The 22,122-nt window shown below is 40.2% G+C and overlaps 1 protein-coding gene across 1 annotated transcript in view; it reads left to right on the plus strand.

The window, feature by feature from the left end:
• Positions 1 to 219: 219 nt before the first annotated feature.
• csmd3 (CUB and Sushi multiple domains 3) overlaps positions 220 to 22,122 on the plus strand; it is a 216,856-nt gene continuing 194,953 nt past the window's right edge. Inside the window, exons 1-2 of the mRNA XM_022753266.1 lie at positions 220 to 400; positions 14,802 to 15,024. Of these exons, the coding sequence (XP_022608987.1) occupies positions 220 to 400; positions 14,802 to 15,024 (404 nt within the window). The remainder of the gene's footprint in view (positions 401 to 14,801; positions 15,025 to 22,122) is intronic.

A 22,122-nucleotide genomic window follows, 5' to 3' on the forward strand; every position in this document is an offset into this window, starting at 1 on the left:
ATCCTCACACTTGATGCCCCTCTCAGCAGAGATGGTTGAGCCCTCTTCCAGGTTGCTGTGGTCCTCTCCTAAAATTCAGTCTTGCTCACTTCTCTCCTATCAGCTGACATCGCGCGGCGGACGGCTCAGCCTGTCTCTCCTCTGAGAAGGCAAAGGGAATCTACTTCAACCCCACAGAAAGAAAACATAGGCTGTAGGTTACATGTGTTAGTTGTGAACATGAAGGGGATTTACAGAGACGGATACTACGACGGATCTATTGAACTACGGGACGTCTTCAACAGGAGATGCGTTAAATGTGGCCGAGGGGACTTTGTTGTTCAAACCAAAACGATGAGGATTAGGACGGGGATTGTTTTTTGGAATCTCATCTTTTCACTGATGTTCACTTGTGTGAAAGGTACGAGCCACTGCAGCAATGCTCCGTGTTTTTTGATGCGCTTGCTGTGCCTGTGTGCGCGTGTTTGTGTGCGTGCGTGCGACAAATCAAAAGCTTTAACGTTACAGACGTGCGCAAAGAAAAAAAAACGCTAAACCAGGGTTTACTGGATGGAGTTTTAAGGGACGCATTTCACCGGTTTGGCGCTCAGCGAGGCTCTGAGCCGCTCAATAGATATTCTTGCGGTAGCCTACGCTCCCTCTAATAGCCTACGTGAGCTGCTTTGCTTAGTAGGCGAACTAGTGAATTGTTGAGGCGCAAGTGCATGCACTGCAGATTTCCTATAGGAGATTCTCATTTATTTAGGCTAAAGCCGTTCGCGTTTTCTCTTTCCTGAGTCGAGTTTTCAAGTATTTATGTGGGATCTGCGGCAGGCCAATTCCTCGCCAGAAATGTTAGTGGAGCCATTCAGGGGGGTCGAGGCAGTTTGTAGTGTGGAACCAATTTGTCCACTGGTGTTTATCGGACTTGCTAGTGCAGGCAGGTGTAAGGTGGGCTTGTTAGTATTCTAGTGGCTCTTTCTCAGGGTCTGTCCATTTGAATACTCGCTGTAGCTGGTGAGGTAACCCCTGCTTCCATTTTTCCCAACCTTAAACGCATCAGCTAAATGTATTTAGACCACTGGGAATTCCAGTGACACGCCACTTTTCTGATACTGCTTTTCAAATTATTCTTCAATGAGAATGTGTAGCAACAAAATCCCCTGATTTAACTGTCTCACGCCCTCTGTTTTTCTTCCCCTTGTTCTCAATAGTAATTTGATTCATGATATTTCTATACTACAGTTTCAAATCAGTCAAATCAATTGTTGCTTATTTACCACAGAGCAGTTACCATGTGCTCATCCATTGTCCACTGACATTTAAACAGCATTTCCAGGAAACAAATAAAAATCAATCTCTCGCTTCCTTGCAATTTTAGTTACATGTTGATCATAAAGACTGAGCGGAAGTGTGTGTGCGTGTGCGCGCGTGTGTCTGTGTGTCTGTGTGTGTGTATGTGTGTGTGTGTGTGTGTGTATGTGTGCGCAAGTCATGTCACACTTACTGTGGGAAATTCTCATTTCCAGCTAAAATTAAAGCTGAAGAAAAAAAAATCTAATCCAATATCAGCTCTCTGAATGTTTTTACCTCTCATTGTATTTGTGTATGCGCACATGTATTCAGGGGCATTGTGTGTGTGAGTGCATGGCTGTTCATCTGTTCAGTGCATATATGTGTGTCTGAGTAGGGGCACTCAGATATCAATTTACATGCAGATTGTTCACCCTGTGAGTAATTCTCATGTCTGTCTATTGGGGGTGGATGAAATGTGCAGCATGCAGAGTACCAGCGCCCACCAAGAATGAGCCAAGTCGAGCCGAGCAGAGTCGGTCACAGTTGCTGTTTCATCACCACCCACATTGTGGCAATGTCAAACCCCGAGGCCACTGCCAATCCTCCTAGTTCTGTTACTTATTAGGGAGCCAGCCAGCCAGGAATTGGGGAGGGAGGAAAGGAGGGAGGGAGGAAAGGAGGAGGAGGCCTGGGTCTTCACTTGGAAAAGAGCAAAGGAAATAGTGACACAGAGCAAGGCGAGGAGGAAGAACCGTAGAACAGCTGTTGTTCGTATGCTGTGACAGTTGACACAATGTTTGCTGAGGTAAAAAGAGATCTACAAGATCTGGCCTGTGACTCACTTCTCCCGCTAAGATAATGATGCTGTAAAAAAAGCCCCTATCTAGCAAAGTTTGTACAACGCTGCTTAGCCATAAGTGCTTTTCCATTGACTAGAAATTAGATTATTTTTGAGCCAGGATCCTGTGCGTGGGAGTATCACAGTGCTGACTCTCTGTACACAAAGTTACCTCAGTTACCTGTTTGATTCTTGGCGCTCTACACATATCATGAAGTGCCGTTTAGTGAATTTCAGCAACAGTGACGTTTGAGTTAAAAAAAAAAAAGATGTTCTCATTGCAGCAGTCCACGACCAAACAACTGAGGAAAATCCACTGCAACTGTGTCACCTAATCCTCGGGGAACTTATAAAACTGCTTGACACAAACACAGATTTAGGAAGCTCAATTGCAGCCACTGTGTTTTTTTTTTAAACAGAGCAGAAGACATGGGTCAAATGCAAATTGAATTCCTTTACACTGACAGTGAGCACTTTACTGTATCTCCTCTTCAGTACAGGAGCTGCATTTGCATTTTTATCTTATGACAGTCAGGCTGCATCCATCGATTGGACAACGATCAATCAAGTTCACAATTACGAAACGGTCACAAAGCTGAGTGCACCCCATTCTTTGTATAAGCAGTGGATCACATCATGTTAGAGACTGGTGATTTTCTTAAAAGGAAAGTGGAGAAGATCCAAATATGGCCACATGTCTTATTGAAACTGATGAATGTTATGATTCTTTGCAGATCAGGATCTACTCACACGTTCAGTTTCTGTCCTTTGGGAAGTCTCTATACGGGACAGTCCTCAAAGTGACCTGTATGAGAAAAGTAGGAAGCGATATGATCGTCATGGGAAGCTGAAGGGACACCACAGGAGAGGACAAACAGAACACACTGGCATTGTTCTGTATCTCACACTGACATTAGCACATCAAACGACAGTGAACGATTAATAATAGTGAACAGATTGTTGAAAATTGCCCATCTGTTGTATCCCACCAATTCTGTTTATTGTGATTACGCCTGTATTTCTCAAATTTTCTTCGAGCTTCCATATTTTGTCAAAAATGTTATCTTTTTTTTTAACTCCATACCAGGCGGTCACTAATTGCTGGTAATCAGGTGGGTTCTGCACAGACAGTAATCTGGCCACTGAGCCCTTGATGAAGACTTTCTCTCAATGTGATTATGTAAACAGGCTGGAAAGGCTGCTAGGGCTAATCAGGATTACAATTTGTCTGTGTAATTACACACTATCTACAGGGAATGGGGGGCATTATCCCACTGCCCCTCAGGTTCTTGATCTCCACAACTGAAGAAAAGTTGAAGTGTGAGAAAACAGTGGACCGTCTCCCGAAGAATCACTTGGGTCCAACTATAACAGGAAAGAACAATATACTATTTTCCAGGATACAGGAACTTGGAACACCAACAGTTTTACTCCCCGGATTCCTGATGCCTCTTTTAGTTTCACTGGATGGTCCTAGTGGTCTACCAAAGTACTACTCGGCTCACCCACTGGCCTCTCGCTCATGGCTTTAGGCCTGGGCCAGGCTCTTAGATTGTGCTGACAGATGCCTGCAAAGGATGGATATAGTTTGCTGGTTCTGATTAAGTCAGTTCTTCTCAGGTATCAGTTTTAATATAAGCAGTTCTCTTGGGGGGAGAAAGATTGGCAATATCTTGTCTTCAGGAAGAAAAATAGCTCACCGTTTGTTGAGATTAAATGTAATAGGTTGAGGAGAAGCAGCTTCCAGAGTCAAGGATACAGATTCAAGCCGGACTGTATGCACCTCAGGTGCCATTTTCAGATGGGATTAAACTCTGTTAACTCTGCCTGGAGGCATATTCACTGATAAAAGTGTATGCATTTATTTGGTTTTATCCATGCTGAGGTTAAAATCTAGAAAAGCTGACAAGTCTGTCTGTTTACTAACATTTATCAAAAGGGAATGTAGATGCGGAAAAGCAGGTTTTTTAAGTGAGATTTCCTGTAACTAATTAGCCACTAACTGCATTATATGAAACCTATGTGTATGTCTTATGTGTTCATTGTAGCACGACAGCCTCCATACATTTTGGTGTTTAAAAAAAAATCTTGTTAATAATATTATCCACAGTATTTCATATTTTCAGTATTATTCACTTTATAACCCACGTATCTTCCCTGAATCTTCCTCTGCAGTGCCCACTGCTCTTCTTGTTTGTGTCTGTGGCTGTCAACTGGAGTTTTGATGTGTGACAGGGGAGCAGGCAGGGGTGAAGAATGGTCGGGGAAACAAAGTGGGGTGATGTGAAGGTAATTGAGGAGGTAGTCTGCTTAGTGGAGGTTGATGTGATTCTATAGCATATTTCAGTGGCAATTAAAATGATAGGTGGGGCAAGCTTACCTCTCACCTACACCACTTTGCTGTCAGTGTTGAGGAGGCAGATCTGGGGGTTGGATCTAGCCAGAACGTACAGACCTAAACAAACATAGGCAAGTAGAACATACAATCTGAATTGCCCGTGAGAGGCTCTTGGATCAGCTACTAAGGAAATTATTGATTTCTTCATAAATGCTACATTGCTGTTAATTCAACACTTGACCTGACTGTTTTTCTTCTAGGAATAAAATAGTATAAATGTGATCTCTCATGCAGGGTTGGAGTGTTTTTTCAGGCGAAAAAACACATTCAGGCCTCTGCTGTGCATGCTGAAAAAAATCATTGATTGACTAATCATCTGATTTTAGGGTTCCACGCTGTGTACATTGGCCTTTGGTGCTGGCCTGTGGAGCCGTATTTATTAACATACCTATTCATTCATCTTTGTCTCCTCTCAGCTTAATACCAGTGATTTTGATCATAAGAGCATCAACAAGGGCATGCGATGTGACTGTTACAAAGAAACTGAACCTAGGCCAGCCAGTATCATCAAAGCACCCGCAGTTTCAGACCTGGAAAAAGACACAGAAAATAATAGCCACTTTATTGTGCCACCTACAGGCAATGAGTGTTACAGCTGTGGTGCATTTTGTCTTTTCAATACCAGCTCTGTGTGTGTATGTACTTGCATTTGATCTTCTATATTTTACAGTTTACACCTGCAAAAATCTTTTTTATTCTTTGTCCAAAGCCTTTCTTTGTTACATATGATAAACGTGGTACGTGGAACGTTTGGAACATGGCAAACGGAGAGTCTTTGGGTCTGTTGTTTGAATAAAATAGGATGTCTGAAGACATCATCTTGGGCTGTGGGAAGAGATTACAGGTATTTTTCACAATTTTCTGACATTTTATTGACAAAATGATTACTCGAGAAAATAATCAGCAGACTTACGTGTCACTGAAATATGTGTGGTTGTGTCAGTATAATTTTTATGTTGAAGAATTCTCTTCACTACTTAATACTTTGGTTTAGTCTGATGTTAAGACCAGGTTATAGATAGTTAAAAGAGATAAGTTCTACATCCACCAGCTGAATTGTATTTCTGTTTGAGTATTTCATATGTTTTGCAGGTTTGTGTGACAACGTTATCTGCAGGTTCAACAGGTGTTAAATGGGAAACACCAAAAACACAGGCACATGCATGAAAAAGGTTTCAAAAGACTCAGCTGTAATCAGCCTGCAGGTGGCGCAAGTGGAGGAAAGAATAGAACAGCTATTACTTTTCTTTCCTGGAGGGGCTACAGGTTGACATGTATAGAATTAGTCAAACAATTTCAGGAGAATCTACCGCCTGCTAAATGTCAATGAGACGTTGTGTGAGTTTGTGATTGAGTTTCAAGTGAGTTGCTTTGCATCTGAAAAACACATCCTCACTATGTGAACAGGCTGTAAACTGGAGGAAGATGTTTACTTGGAAAGCGAAAAGCAGTCAAGTGTTGTATCAGCCTCTGTTTGTTTTCAGATAGAAAAAGACAGATTCTTGTTCTGTGCTTTTCTCCTTTTCCTTTTTCGGGGGAAAGTGAAGTGTTGATGTTATTGTTTGTTTGGAAGATTGGAGGCTAGAGAGACAGGCGTCCTATTAGATGTGTTGTTGGCTCACGGTTTTGTGTTGTACAGCAGCTCTCGCAGTGGTGGCCTGGCATCAGGTGCAATATGGCTCAGTAGCACTTTGAGGAGGTATTGGTGTCTAGCCATATAAAATACTGTATCTGCTGGGAAGTAACTTAAGCACCAGCAGCATGCAGACGTTGAGAAACAGTTATTATACTTGGCCACACAGACACACAACCTCTGTTATTTCCTTGTGCAATGGTGTGCGTTTGGGGTGTGTATTTGTGCATGTGCCAGCTGTGGCAGTGTATTTGATTTTAGTATTTTTCACCTCAGTGGTTGGCAATTTAAAACCACCAAATGGAATATTTCAGAGCCCTTTTCCAAATTGCAATGACACACTCATGAGGTAATAGTCATTCTCTAGAAAGCCTCTTTTCTGTTTCTGCTGTATGGAGCCCATTTGCCTTTCATCAACCATGCAGACAAGCATAGTGAGGGCCTGCGATTACGCACATTCTATCAGTATGAATTGTGAAGGTGCCGCACAGCCATGCAGATAAAATCCTTCTCTTTGGGGACATCAATTTGAGATTTCTGTCTACTAAGGTTGCTGTCTGGGCCCCAGCAGTCATCATTGTTGTATTCCTGCTTGTGCTGATGAAAAATTATTTTCTCTCCAAATTTTATGTCTGTGGCTCAGAGTACAGCTTGTCATAGATCTGAGAGAAAAGTGCTTAGATTTCTAAAAACAAAATTACCTCTAAATATAACTCCTAAGCGCTGCAGCATCTCTGATTTGATATGGTGCAGACCCTGAAGATTCATGATGTGAAGGTATGACAGCACGCAAGCAACAGAAGGTTATTTTTTTCTGTCCTTTGTTCGTTTCCTCTAATCAATGGCAACATAATCTGTAATTTTAATTTGCTTTCCTTTTTCTTTTTTTTTTTTTTTACAAGTTTCACTCCTGTTATTATTAACATAGTATATGAAAATTATTTCCCAGAGCTGCACCCATAAATTTCCTGAATTCCAGACTTCGATCAATACAGAGCAAAACCCAGGAGTGTCTCGGTGTAACACTACTGTCCCTCTTTGTGATGTTTTACAAGGGTTGGGGATATAACAGTGAGACAAGAACTCCGCAATAAATGAAGCCCACTCGGATGTTTGTTGACCTTTGTTTTGCTTGGTAAGGGCTCTATCTCTCCAGTCGGCGCACTGTAACCAAGCCTTGCTGATGGATATCTCTATATTGGCTGACTCACCTTTGCGGTCAGGTGCAAATCAATGCAGGTTTTTTGTACTTTCACTTTGATTGCTAGGAGTGATGCTGTTGCCTCCCTCTTTGTTTGTGATAGGCCATCATCATGAACAATGATGATTTGCCACCCGGAGAAGGAAGTGTCCTTGAGTAAACATATACTAAAGTTAGTCGTGAGGAAATGGAGTATCAAGCAGAGAGAGAGAGAAAATAATACACGCCAAAAATAAGTCAAAAAGAGAGGCTTGAAAGCACATAGCTCAGTAGGCTTGTAGATACTGGGCTCAGGATTTGTTTGAAGACAGATACTGTGATGTATGAAGGGTGAAGGCAACACACTATTCATGCATAGATCGACTGGTAGTGCAAGTGTTCAAAGCAAGGCTCGAATTGCTGTGTTATTTCGGAGCAGCAAGAGTATTTGCATTTAAGTCATGCAGTTAATTTACTTGCAAATTTTTTGATAGGTGATACACTGACCCTTACATCCTTATACAGCCACTACTGATAACACTTATTTATATTGAAGTATTTATTTTCTCCTTTTTATTCCCCTTTTGCATATATAGTTTATGTCAGCCAATGTATCTGGCTCTGAGTCTCAGCTCAAATCTCTACTTAACATAAAAAATGCCCGCTGTATTGGGTATTAAAATAGCAGGTACTGGTTAGAAGGTCATTAAAAATCCTAAGTGAAGTTTAAACACAGTAGCCATAACGCATAACAACTTATGTTGAAAAGAAAAAAAGGAGAAACCAGTTCACCTCCACTGTCTTTAGTGTTTTGGCTAAATGAGTGATACATGACTGACCATAATAACAGCGGCACTAGAGCATTTTCACATGTGATACATCCAGCTGCATCAGTAGCTTAGGTTGTAGAGCATGTTGGCCATTAATCATATGTTAGCTGAATCCCAAGCTCTTCCCACTTGTTGGAGTCTCCTTGAGCGACAAACCCCACATTGTTCTGGATGTGTGTGCATGGGGGGGGGAAATGTAATGACTGGAATGTAATGATATGGTTTGACATTGTCAATGCAGCATGCTTTCATCTGACACTGTAGACTTTTCAAGCTGCAGACCCTTTATAGTGTCCAATAGACCCAGCCAAATTCTCTCACAAAGAGCCCTGCAGCTGCAGCTTGTCCCCCTGCTGCTTTGTTTGTCCACACATCAAAATGAAGTTTAGACATGTTTCTAATGAACTACCCAGGACCAAAACTCTTTGTGTGTGATGTATAAATGCTGTTGCAGTGCTGCTGTACTCATGCACAATGTTTACACTGACTGGTACCAAAGGGGGGCGCTACAATATTTGTTTAATTGCCACTGCTTAAAATGACATTAATCAAGGCACAAAAACTTCCAGTTCGATATTAGACTGTGCGCTCTAAGCTATAGGATTTTGTTAGATTAGATCAACTTTATTGTCTCACTGGACAAATTACTTTGGACGTGCAGGCTGCCACATAAACTAGGGACAATGGACAGCTGATAAAAGACGAATACAGCACAATAGACAGCAGATAAATTCAATACTCTTTAAGGACAACATAGCAAATGGAACACAATAAATTTGCCAAACTGAGCGCTGCAGTCTTTCATCAGAATTCAGTTTCACTGCTGGGGGAAGAAAAGACTTTGTCTAGCAGTTAATTCTGCCCTGCAGGTTCCTGAAGCAACTACACGAGGGAGCAGGTCCCACTGTGAATGTTTATTATCCAAGCCTGTTTAATGGAGGTCTGTTCAAAAATAGTTGATTACGATGGGCAATTTCTCATACCCATCAACTATTACATTATCAGCCATTACCCAAAGGTCTGTTTGTCACTCATAATAATCTGAATGGCGGTAAATGACTCCTCCTCCTCTCTCCCTGCTTCACATAAAAAAATTCTCTTCATGGCCTACCTACAAATCTGCATTCATGGCAGAGGGCCACATATTGGCTGTTTTCTTGTTCATACACCAGTCCATGCACAGGAAAGTCAAAATGTTGTGAATCATTTTCTTCCATGCTTAAAGTAAACCTTAAATAAGCAATTTTGCCTGCCTGCAACAAATTTGTTCGGGCCTTGAAAATAATAGGATACCCTCTATGATGCATAATGTATTTTGTTTACAAAATCAATCTTATTTTCCATCCACACAGGGTACAGCACTGTGGCTCATTAACTGGATCATTCTGCCCAAAATATCTGTATTCACTGGGATGGGATCAGAGAATCATCCCCAGCAGTCTTGCTTTCTGTTTGCATTAGCGAGTAGCAGCACAAGGCTAACATCACATACAAATACCAAACACCTCCATAAAGATCATCAGGGTGGAAGACAACTGCCATTTTCCTGTCTGTGTTTTGACCGGCAAATATGACAATCAGTTATAAGCACCAAAGGTGTGCTACAGTGAAAAATGTGAAGTATGTGTGTATATCCAAAAGGCCAGGGGTTATTGTAACTATTTGAGGAACAGCTGGGACCATTCTTGAGCTATCTGTCAGCCGGCTGCCTGCTGAGGCTCCTCTTTCTTCCAGACTTGTGTGTTATGATACTGATTCATAGTTCTGAACTGCATTTCCCCCACTGTGCAATCACAGCATGTTGTTAATTTGGTTTCTCATCACAATTTATGGTCTGTGTTGTAGCGTGACAATTACATGCGTTTTACAATTGAAGTGATGATGGAGGTCATAGCAGGCAAATAAGCGGTCACAGTGGAATTCAAAGGAGGCACGCTGTAGGTCTAAGTGGTAAATGGGTTTAATGCATGTCCTCTCTCCTGCACAAGGAAGCACATGTCATCGTGTTTCCCTTTGAAGTAACAAGATGAATGTTTACAATGTTCTTTTTATAGATACAGCTTTTATGAAGATGACAGTGCTTAACATATTACAAGCTTGTATGATTCACAGCATTGAAAAGGGGGATTCTAATTCATAATGGATAGCTTATAGAAAAAAAGAGAAAAACTAGGAGGGCAATAGATAGTGGGTGGAGGTGGGAGTTGTTGGGAAAATGAGAGGTAGAGTTGCAGAGTAGGAAGAGAGAGAGAGTGATGAAGAAAGATTCTGGGAACAATTGGCTGAAGAAGCAGTGAATGAAATAGGTGAGTGAGATGGAGAGAGGGTGAGAAAGGAAAAGGCTGAGGGAGATACAAAGAAGGAAAAAAAACACAGATGGCGTGAGAGTTGCAGGGATAATGAAGGATGAAAGGAATACATAGATCTGAGAAGGAGAAGGGGGGGGGCGAGGAAGAAAGAGGGAAATAGATATCTTGGCAATGAGCATCTGTTCTGTCATCCCCAGGACATCAGAACAATCAGCCTCACAAACACTGCTAAGCAGTTCACACAAACAGCATTACTCTGAATAGTTCGCAACATTAGTCATCTAATGCTCGACAAACACTGAAATATTTCTTGGACTAATGGAGCTCTGTGGGTGCTGTTCTTGCTGTAGTTACTGTATAAACTGGGTGATACAAGAACGCCTCAAATAAAAGCAGCAGCACTTGACTTTTGTTGCAGAAGATTGTGTAGGTCTAACTGAACCCAGCAGAAGATTTATGGGCTTTTTCCTTTGCTCCGTTGATATCCATCTATCCAGCCATCTGACCAGGATTGCTTCAGATTTCTGTTATCCTACAATGTTTAGCCACAGTTACACAGTTACAAATCTGTGCGTGGTAACCTTACCACAACTAAGATCTAGTTTACTTCACTTGCATAACTAATGGTTATGTAGCAGTGTTTTAAACTGTATATCTCTAGTTTCATATATTTTTACTTGGCTGTCTCACTGTAACAGATATCAAATCAAGAAATGTGATGTTATCATTCTGTTGTAACATTTAAAAGGTCATTAAACAGTGGTCTAGTATTGTCATTCTGATAAAGTTAGACGACTCACAAGAATTCTTCAACATTTCTTTTAAGAAATTGTCAAATTTGATGGAGCAGAGGCCGAGATCTCCTCGTTTTTAGTCCCTGGTAGGGATCAAGTTCCAAAACTTGCATCCTACACTTTCTCATTATGTAACTGAATCCCATCTTTCATTAGACCCTCCCTGCCTCCTGATTCCAACCCCATAACTCCACTCTCAGGCTTTCTGTTAAAATTTTTAAGTCTTAAGCCCAGGCCGAGATAGCCCTGGTGACATCGTCTGAATTACCGTTTCAAACTTTCTAACATCAGCAGAAGATAGTATATAAGTTATTTTACCAGAAGCAGAAGTATTTCTCGTGATAAGTAAACTGAACTTCATGTGTAAAAATGGTGGCGTGTACCTTTAAACAAGCAAAGCTTCAATATTTTCATGTTAACTTTAATAATCTCATGATTTAGACTAAGATCAATATTGCAGAATGTTGTGTAGCATTACATTGTTTGCAGAGTCTTTGTTGCGCCCACTGCTACTCAGTATAGCTGCGTCATCCTGTCAAGCTAACCAGGTAAAATTAAATTTTAGCAAAATGTTTTCATAATTATGTTCATAGAAATGGAAGAGGTGACTCCAAAATGAATAATAGACTGAAGCCGAACATTAGTATTCAAATAGCATAACGTTATGCATTTCTGCCCTCATAATTATCTGCTCCCGCTGCTTTGACTATAGTGAATTAAGTCTAAACTGAAACTACAACAGCACAACTACAGGTGGCCTCACCTTCAGCAGTGGACAAGGCTCTCTAAAAATTCTTTTTCAAGGCCATTTTAAATGGTCAGTGTGGATGTGGACCATTCTGTCTTTATGTCTTCTTCATCAACTGTAAATGTTAAAATGTATGTCACACGTGCACTCAGTCTATTTATTTCTTTTAGTTGGAAACACAAACAAATTGTGAATATGTTGGTGGCCGCTTTGTGAAAAATGAAGAGAATCTGGATCAGATGTCTACCAGGGAGGCCCAATTTCAGTTGATTAGATTCAAGAATGTGTGACAACTTAAAGTAAATCATTAGTGAAACCAGAGACATTCAACAATAATCTATGTACAGACCAAACAATAATAAATACAGCAGTTGTCGGTCAAACGAGCTGTCACACTGCAGTTCCTCATCTGTCAACAAAAATCTACACTTTTCTACTCATACTCAGACTTTTTTTGAATCCTTGAAGAGGGCTGTCCTGGTAATTATGATATTCCCGAAAGCACTTGAAAGCTGCAACGATGTACCGTGTCACAGGTTGGATCATGTTGACCCTGTAGGCGGCGCATCAATGCTGCAAATTTGCCGTGATTACCCTGTTTGCTCAGTGGTGGCGGAAATAATTTCAACTTAGACATGCGACAAACCTTGGCGGGAATTTTTCCCACTGCATTTAGAGCAGCCGCTCATCACAAGACACAACATCATGAACCTGCATGGGCATACTGTATCTATAACTGTATCTATATAAGAAGGTCAGGCCACTTGATGATTGGATGCAGGAGGAGTGAACTGGTCTGGTGAGTGCAGGTCAGTTATCTGATGGTCAAGTGGAGATGTACTGTAATGTCAGGGACTCTGGGTCAGGACCCCTGTGAGTATGATATCCGCAGTGTGTTGCAAGGCGTAAAGATTGTGGGAAAATGTTCCAGTGGATAATCGTGTTTCTGATCACAGAGTCGTCTTTTGTGGAATGTAAACAGCTGCAAGGGTTTGTCCAAAATTAATGAAATGAAACAGCTTGACAAGAGGGAAATTAATGATCAGTTTGTGTCACAGTTTAAGATATTGACTATTTGCTCACATCAGTTTATAAGAAAGCCTACATATTATTTACAAAATGTCCACTGTTTGTCTAGTTAGAAGCCATTTGATTTGCAGAGCTGCCAAGTGATCCGTGTGTTTCGCTTTTTTTTCCCCCCATACTGCAGTGCGTGTGTATGGCTGACCTATGCAAAACATCATTTACCTACAGAGTGTGAAAAGCTAATTACACCAGGAGTAAATTGCGGGGGTAAACCATGCATCTTAATAAAGTTTGCATTTCATTAGACAACATTCAAGATAGCCTCAAATAAAACAGCACTCTCCTCTGTGCACTGAAACACAGTGTATATGGCAACATGTTTATACATTGCTTGAGTGTGAGAGTATGCTGGAAGTGGAAGAGTGGAAGAACAGGTGTGCGAAAAAAGCCCAGTGTAGAGTGTTCATTCACATTAACACCACAGAGGTTAGCCAAGCAATGAAATTATTGTAGTCTGACAATGATGATGCTTAAATACACCATCCCATCGATGAGATGCTTTGGACTCAGTTGCGCTACGTTAGGTGTGTTTTGGTCTGTACTAGAATCAGTCTTCACACAACCTTGACAAATTATACATTGTTTGAAAGCTCTAAGCCTCCTGATTTTCTCTGTGCAAAGCATTTTATGGTCCCCATATCACTGCAACTGCTGTTGACACAGAATTGGTCCAGACTTGGGGCAATGGCTCCAATGTGTTTTCCACATAAAAAGTACAACTACAGGCCGTATATTCCCATTTTTATGTCAAAAAAGCAAAAAAGCAAAAAGGCTCTACTATACTTGTGCCTCTGTAACTTTGGCTCAGTATCTCTTATACACATTGTGACTTTTTGTTGTAAAATTGAAATAGTTACCTTTCAAAGGAGACCAGGCTTATAACTGTAATCACAAGGGTTGAATGGTGGAACAGTAACATTTTTATTTTGGGTACATTATTTTCTGCCTTGTGCGCAAAAATGGGGGTGTCTGGTAACAGGTTAACCGAATATGTCAAGGGTATTGATTTTCAGTGAGCCAGTGTACCAAGGTGCAAAGATATATTTCGTGTGGGCTGTGAAACATAATGTTAAAGGCTTGTGGCATCAAATTGGCAGAGCTTGCTTATTACTTGTCTCTGGGGCTTTCTGACCCACTGGAAAAAAATGGGCAGTAATAATGCATCACAAGCGCTTTGTTCAGTGTAACACTAAAAAAACATCACTGAAGTCCTCAATTATGCATTTCTCTTCCATTATTACAGCAGTAGGTGTTACAGCCTATTCTTTTTTTTTAATTTGAAGGGGGAACTGAAAACATAAATGGAAACACAAAACTTGTCTCTTATTCAGCAGGTTGCCAGATTTCCCTCACAGCTTGTGCCAGCTGAGAACAATGTGGATTTTCCAAACAATTTGTTCTCACTGAAGATATATTGCACCTGAACTGTACACGGTGCATGCAGTTGTTACAATAAAAGTGATACTTGGAATAGCATCTGTACAGGCCTATTGAAAAATGTTTAAAGGCATTAGTGTTATTTATTGCTGCTCGGATGCTTGCACCAGGCAAATTTAAACATATTTTCTGTAAGGACCTCCACAACTTACTCCTTTTCTTCAATATTTTGAAGTGCATTTTACTTTTTTTGCCTCCCCACAACTAAGAAAGTTATTTACTCACTGTGTCTGTATGCATCTGATAATGACTTGGTCTTTTCTTTTGTTTCAGGTTTCATCCATACTTGCGGAGGCACTTTAAAAGGCAGAAATGGGACGATAGAAAGCCCTGGGTTTCCATATGGATATCCTAATGGAGCGAACTGTACCTGGGTGATTGTTGCTGAGGAGGGGAACAGGATTCATATAGTTTTTCAATCTTTCGCTGTGGAGGAGGAATATGACTTTTTATCTTTGTATGACGGGCATCCACACCCGGCTAACTTCAGGACGAGGTAAGGGGCGCTTCCCTGAAGCCACGCACCTTGAAGGCCGTGTTTGAAGGCTGGCAGGCAGGGACTGAAAGATGTGAGGGAGGAAAGCCTTCAATGATCACTTCAGATGGAAAGTTCATCTTTAATGCACACATGACATAGGCTGCTTATTCTTGTCAGGGAAGTGTCAGGCAAGTCAGCAGCAGTGTGTGAGGATTGTAGTGTGTCTTCCCTTTTCTGACGTGGTTTCGTGCAGAGTTGAACTGCCTTCAGAAAAATGCAGACGGTTTTTATTGGGAGTTTACATATGAAAAACTAAATTTGTGTTTTGGTTTCAAAGGAACCATCTTGCAAAAATGCCACACAAAAATGAGTCTAAATGTAACATATTTATTTGTTGTTATGCAATATTTCATTATATATATGTTTGTACATATATGTGTATATATATAGTATTTATATATATATACTGTTTCCCATAAAGTTGGAATAATTTTGTTTTCAGACACAATCCTCTGTTTATTCCTATTTAAATGCATCAGTAATCACTTTGGAAGAGATTACTTTTTTGACTACTAAAGTTTTGAGAAGATATACACTTTATCTGTCAAGAATAAATCACATTGTCACAATCATTTCATGGAAAGAGGTAAAAATATTTTATTCCAACTTTATGAGCAACAGTGTAAATATATATATATATATATTGTATATGCATAGCAGCAGTAAAAGTAAAAAACAATTTCTTTCATGAAACAGATTTTAAATAGTTGTGTGTTTACGTACCAAAGTGAAGAAACCCATTGGCTTGAACGCTCTAGCAGGATCTCTAGCATTTATTTCTGATGTTTACCTGATGTTGTGTTGGCTTCAGCGACTCATTGGTCAATTCAGTAACGACTATCCTTTATTCAAATGCTCACTGTAGGAGACAGAGGAAGAGAATGCATCAGACACAAAGATTTTCCTTTTTCACATTAGTCACTGAACAGCCAAACTACTGTTTACTCAGGGTGATTTCTACATTCTCACAATAGCCTGACATTCAATTGCTGTGGTACAATTTTCCTTTCTTTTTATTATTGTTTTCTCCCTCTCTCCACTGTCTCTCTCCAACATAATTATTTGTCTCACAACTTATTCTTGATTTTGACATTAAATTCACAAAATATAGGCCTAGTTAAGAACAATTCAATAATTGAATTTAGTAAAGAATTTAAGGTAAACACAATAAACTTGTGCTGTAGAAAATGGACCAGACTCAGTGAATAGCTCCCTAAGCTTAACATCCTAAGTCCTATGATAACTATTAATTCAGCTATACAGACTAATGAGCAGTGATAACTAACATGTCTTTGGGGTCATCAGGTGGGAACCTCCTTTCACCAGTGTTTCGTCTAGTTGGTCCCACGACACCTCCAGGAGGCTAGACAGTGATCACTGGTGTCCCAGAGTCATTCCCCTAATGCCAGCCATCACTGCTCCTCACACCACAACTATTTTCCCCTTTACCTTGCCTATGCTTCCACAAACAACACTATCATCAACTAGGACAAAACACACTAGCAGATTCAGCAAACAAACTCCCCTAACCAGTTGGAGAAAGTGGCGGCCATTTTGAATGAGGGAGGTAGAGGGAGGAGAGATGCCTTTTTAAGCTAAACTCTCCCCCGCCGGATTAGGCTGTGCTCTACCTCCCCCTACTCCCCCACTCTCCAACAACTCATCTAAAACAAACAAACTCACCTAGACAGTCAAAGACACACTACAGACCAATTCAAAGCAATACAAACAAACAATACAGGCCAACTCACCTGAACTAACCGCATGGTCTCAAAGAGGCTCACACAGGCCACACCCCCCACTTAAAAACACTTCCTCTTCCTGGATTTTCTTCCTTGCTTCTCCTAAGAGTCTGTCTATCCTAAGTGCTCCCCCTGCTGGGCCCCCAGCTACCATTACTTCTTCTCATACAAATCCACTGACTGGATCTTACTGCCTCATCTGACATGTCCTTTACTATTTTCCTTCACCACTCTGTCCACTTCCTCCTAACTCCCTTACCAAAGAGACAACAGACCTTGCTACAAATCCTCTACATCCTACTTCCACTGGACAAATCCTAACTTTCCATCCTCGCTGCTCTGCTTCTGCCCCTAACTCTACATATCTGAGCTTTTTCCTTTCCTATGCTTCTTCAACTGAAGCCTCCCACGGAACAGTCAGCTCTATGAAATATACTTTCATTCTACTTCTAGACCACAAGACTATGTCAGGCCTTAGCTTTTTACTGGCTATTTCCTGGGGAACAACAAGCTTTCCTCCTAAATCTACCTGCATTTCCCAATCACAAGCATCCTCTAAGCTGCCTTGCCTCCTTGCTGTCTTACCAACTTTCTCTCCCTCTTGAACAAACTTGATTGCAACTCTCTTTATTTTAGACCCTCCTAAATTTGCCTGCCTCCGTAAGTCTTCAATTCCTGCAGCTAAGCTTTTTAAAACCTGGTTATGTCGCCACGTATACCGGCCTTGCGACAGACTAACCTTACAGCCTGACAAAATGTGCTTTAACGTTGCAGTACCTGAACACAATGAACATAACGGGTCTCCATTTACCCAGAGTTTTAGGTTCTGGGGAGTTGGCAATACATCATATGTTGCCCCTATCAAAAATCTAATGCTACTTTCCTCCATACTCCACAGCTCTTTCCAGCTAAGCTTTTTCTTATCTACACCTTCCCAATTCAACCACTGTCCCTGCTTAGCCTGAGCCACTGCCTTTGCACCCCTTAATATTTCCTCCTGTCTACGAACCTGTTCTACAACTAGCTTTCTCTTTTCCTTGGGACCTGCTCTACTCCACACCGGTTTGCCTGGGCCAAGCCCCAAGCCTCCCCGGCCTATTTGAACATTACCCAGAATCTCTGTATGCCTGAGCGTTGCTTCTGCCTCCTGCACTGCCATTCTTGGATTCCACTTTCTCCCCTTGATTGGGTTTGGAACCACTTTACTAACTACCACATCTTTACTCCCAGATAACAGGAGCTCTGTCCTAACCTTAGTACATTTAAACTCCTCCACTAGACTAGTTACTGGGAGCTGAAGTATGCCTTTCCCATACAGAAAACTGATGATGTCATGTTGAGATGACAGTTCCTCGATTTATGCAGATTGAGAGGCTTACTGTACTGAACCTACATGTAAGATATTATTAGGGATGGACATAAGATTCTGCTCCAAATAGATAAAGACAGAAGAACATTTTTTTTCTAGGGTACCATTCTTGATGTTTTTTGTTTTTGTTTTTGATGGCTATTCATGCTATTTAAGGATTTTGATTAATAAATAATTCTGATGTTTTTTATTAAATGCAATCACCAACATGAGCTCAATCAAACCCTCGAACCTTGCAAATTGGTTTACAATCCAAGCCAATCATCAATGACATGCCTACTGAAAAAAAATCCTTAAAAATAGAAATATTTTGTTGTTTGGCAATAAAAAAAGAAGGATACAGTATATATGACTGACTCAGAGAGAATGTGAACTGCAGCATCCTTTGAATATTCTATTTATTACTTTCCCAAAAGAAGCCTGCTTTAAAGAATCATTTTGTGTTTGGATTTCAAAGCGAAAAGCTAGGTTTCACATCTTCCTTGTCAAACCAAATTGCTCAAAATAAACCCACTCTTTATAGATAAGTGTACTGTGTATTATGAGAAGATCATCATTTGTGTGAGGATACACACCACATCAGTTTATATACAGTATATATGTGTGTGTGTGTGTGTGTGTGTGTGTGTGTATATATATATATATATATATATATATACACGTATATATGTGTGTGTACATACCTACATACATAAAAACACCTGGTGTCTAATCATCCACTTGTATTCATAAGCGAACTCCTTCATAGGTGAAAGTGAGGTCCAACATTTCTCTGTGAAACATTCAAAAAGCCAGTGCCAACATGATTTTTCCTGGCCCATTTATGTGGCTCAACTTCAGTGGAAATGGACCGAGGTCAGGCTAATACAATGGTGGATGTACTGTATAGCAAAGAGTGGTAATGAAGGGGAATAATTCAAGAGCTGAATCATTGTTGATACTTTAGCAACTGAATCACTTTAGATACTTAAAAGATTATGTTGCATAATGCTGTTTTCAAGGTCAGGCTTATGAAAGGTTTGTTGCCCTGATGGTAGATTCCACACTGGCTGATATCACATATATAACCACAAATATGGTTAAAAACCTGAAACATATTACACCTTTTGAAGTCTATGAGCAATTATACAGAAATTCCTGACAGTGCTATGCCTCTGTTGTCACACTGTACCCTCCAGAAGCTGGGTAAATCATTGGCAGCTTTTGTTCTGCTGCTATACTAATGAAATCTTAGTTGCACAAGTAGGCTACAATGAACCAAAGCCAAATATCCAGCCTAATCACAACCAATTGGCTCAAACCCATGTGTTATAAACAGAAGACATTTTAATACCAGTCATTTAAGTTTAATGCCAGTAAAACAACAACAGTGAGTTATGGCAGACATCATATGCTGAAGTTGCTTCCTATGCTGAGATAAACATATTGGTTGTTAAGTATAACTAGTGTTGTCACAGCGCCAGAATTTTTACTTCTCTGCCAATAGTAACTTTAAAATTCAATGACACTATCAAATCTTAGCACAATTGTGATAAGTCAGTTCATCTTTAATCTGTCAAACAGTATTTATAGGCATTTCTCAATCTTATTTCACGATTAGTATCAACTCTAGAATTTATCAATAAATATAGTTAACAAGAGTTAGAAATTATGGGTTTTTCCATAAGACAAAACATATCGCTTTGGGCTTGGGCCAGCCTGCTGACCTTAAAGTGGAGGCTACTTATATACTACTATATAGTCATAGCACAAACCCAAGGTAGGCTATAATTCAGTGGCAAACCATGAGTATTAGAGCTGGGCCTTCAATTAACCCCCCGACCCGCACCCCCCTTTTTCTCTTCTGTCACTTCCCAGTGACTACTCACATTTATCTCAGCCTATAATTTTGTACTTTTTGCTATTTTTCCTACATGAAGCCTAAACAAAGGGAGAAAAAAATACAAGTGACGGGGCTAAGCTCTCTTGAAACCCACCTGGTCTCTGGCAACCAATTTAAAGCTTGTGCAAAGCAGCATAGCAACACGCATACAAATGCTTCAACTTTTGTCAATATTGATATGCTACATATCGTTAACTATGATAGATTCTCCACAATTCAGCTGTTCAATTTATTTTATAGTAACCATGAGTACAAAAGTATAGTTCATTCAGATGTACTTTTCCTCCATTATTTATTATTATATTATTATTTATATTCCTGTTGTCCATAAGGTCACAGATCAAAAGCTTTAAAAGGGTTTTTCCATAAAAGTATTCCATGTTGGGAATATTGTCATGTGAAGTTCATTGCAGACAGTCGGGCAACTTCTTAGTCTTCACTTTCTTCCAACATGAAAACAATTTTTTCAAGTTCTGGCTAGAGGGCTTTGGGTATGTTTGTTTCGTAGCTTTGTCCCCACAATGTTCTATTGACTTTTCACCCAGGGAGAGGTAAAGCTAACCTTTTCTCCGCCTAGACACAACAAAAACAATATAACATTTAACATGCTCATATATTTGGTCTTCTCTGAAGGCCTACAATGTCCTCACTGTTCCCCACTTCTGTAATTATATTATGTCAATAAGTTAACAGAGCATTGGTGAGGGGCTAGTGGGGTGAGTTTCCAGTGCATGCGCACTCTCTCTCTTTCTGTCTAAACTAAATATAAATCAAATTTGTGATGAAATGAAATCAAACATTCTATTATTGATGGTCATTATCAAAAGCAAACTCAATGCAGAAAGATAGGGCTGGCAGTTGCGTCACCACAGCAGCAATGTATGGACACACGCACAGGTGGCAAAGTGGTGGCCCAAGGGGCTGTCTTCACATTGAGTAAAGGCCCAAATTTCCCATTATTCCTGAATGCAGCACCACTCTTCCACACTGAAACAAACACCAACTCTCCGTAATCAGAGACAGCTGCGCAAACGACGAGAGTGGAGATGAAATTAAAGTATGACATCCATGAGTGACTTCAGGTGCGAGGTCTGACTAACGGTTAGCGTGAACGGCAAAAAGCTGACGGCCGAGTTTTCGTATGCTGGCAACCTGAATACCAACATGGCAGACAGATGAACATCATCGCTGCATCTGCTAACCTCAGGTAATTTGCTTTATGTCAATGTATTTCATAGCAACGCCACACTCATATATGCTTAATGCTGCAGAGTATAGCAAAAAAGCACAAATGTAATTTGAAATTAATGACGGCTTCATTTAATTTATTTCAGTGCCCTGGTATTTTGCACTCTGGTTAACCATCATGTCTTACTTTGACACCTAAACGGAACTGAGTCATAATTAATGTTATTAGGCACACCTCTGAAATATTTGCTGTGAAACAGTTCTGTTGTTATTGAGACATGTCAGAGGAGATGCTTTTAAGATTATAATTACACTTGACTGATTTGAGAGTTTTTTTATTCTGTGTATTTTATCAATAGATTAAGCGTGCCAAAAAACTTTACTTTAAATTGAAGGTATTCTTGTTATTTTTATGTGTGTGGGGGTGACCGAATGACATGAATACCATACAATATAGTGCAATTAGAAAAAAACAACATAGAACAAATACTAAAGGAGTTTCGTGAATGTGTTAATTGCATGACTACTTAATTAGGGTTTTACCAGGTGCCAACACAATATCATCAATGATACTGTGTTGGCACCATTTTACAGTTTGGTCATACTGGCAATGTTTAAGCACAATTGTGCTACTACTGTATTTATCTTGTATTTATCTAAAGTTGGCCTGAGTTAACTTCTTGTGAATGAAATGAGCATTTGAATTTGCAGTTGGAAGTTGCAGGCCCATTCAGTGACAGCTGCTCTAAAATATGTAGTTAAATATAAAAGGTAGATTTTAATGTAAATACCGTGGATGAAAGTAATTGCAGCTGCCCAGATTTGTCAGTTTTTTGTCAGAACTAGACAGGTATGCTGTCAGAGGTAGCTATATT

This window comes from Seriola dumerili, unplaced genomic scaffold, assembly GCF_002260705.1.
Source record: "Seriola dumerili isolate Sdu_G_001 unplaced genomic scaffold, Sdu_1.0 BDQW01000191.1, whole genome shotgun sequence".
NCBI lineage: Eukaryota > Metazoa > Chordata > Actinopteri > Carangiformes > Carangidae > Seriola > Seriola dumerili.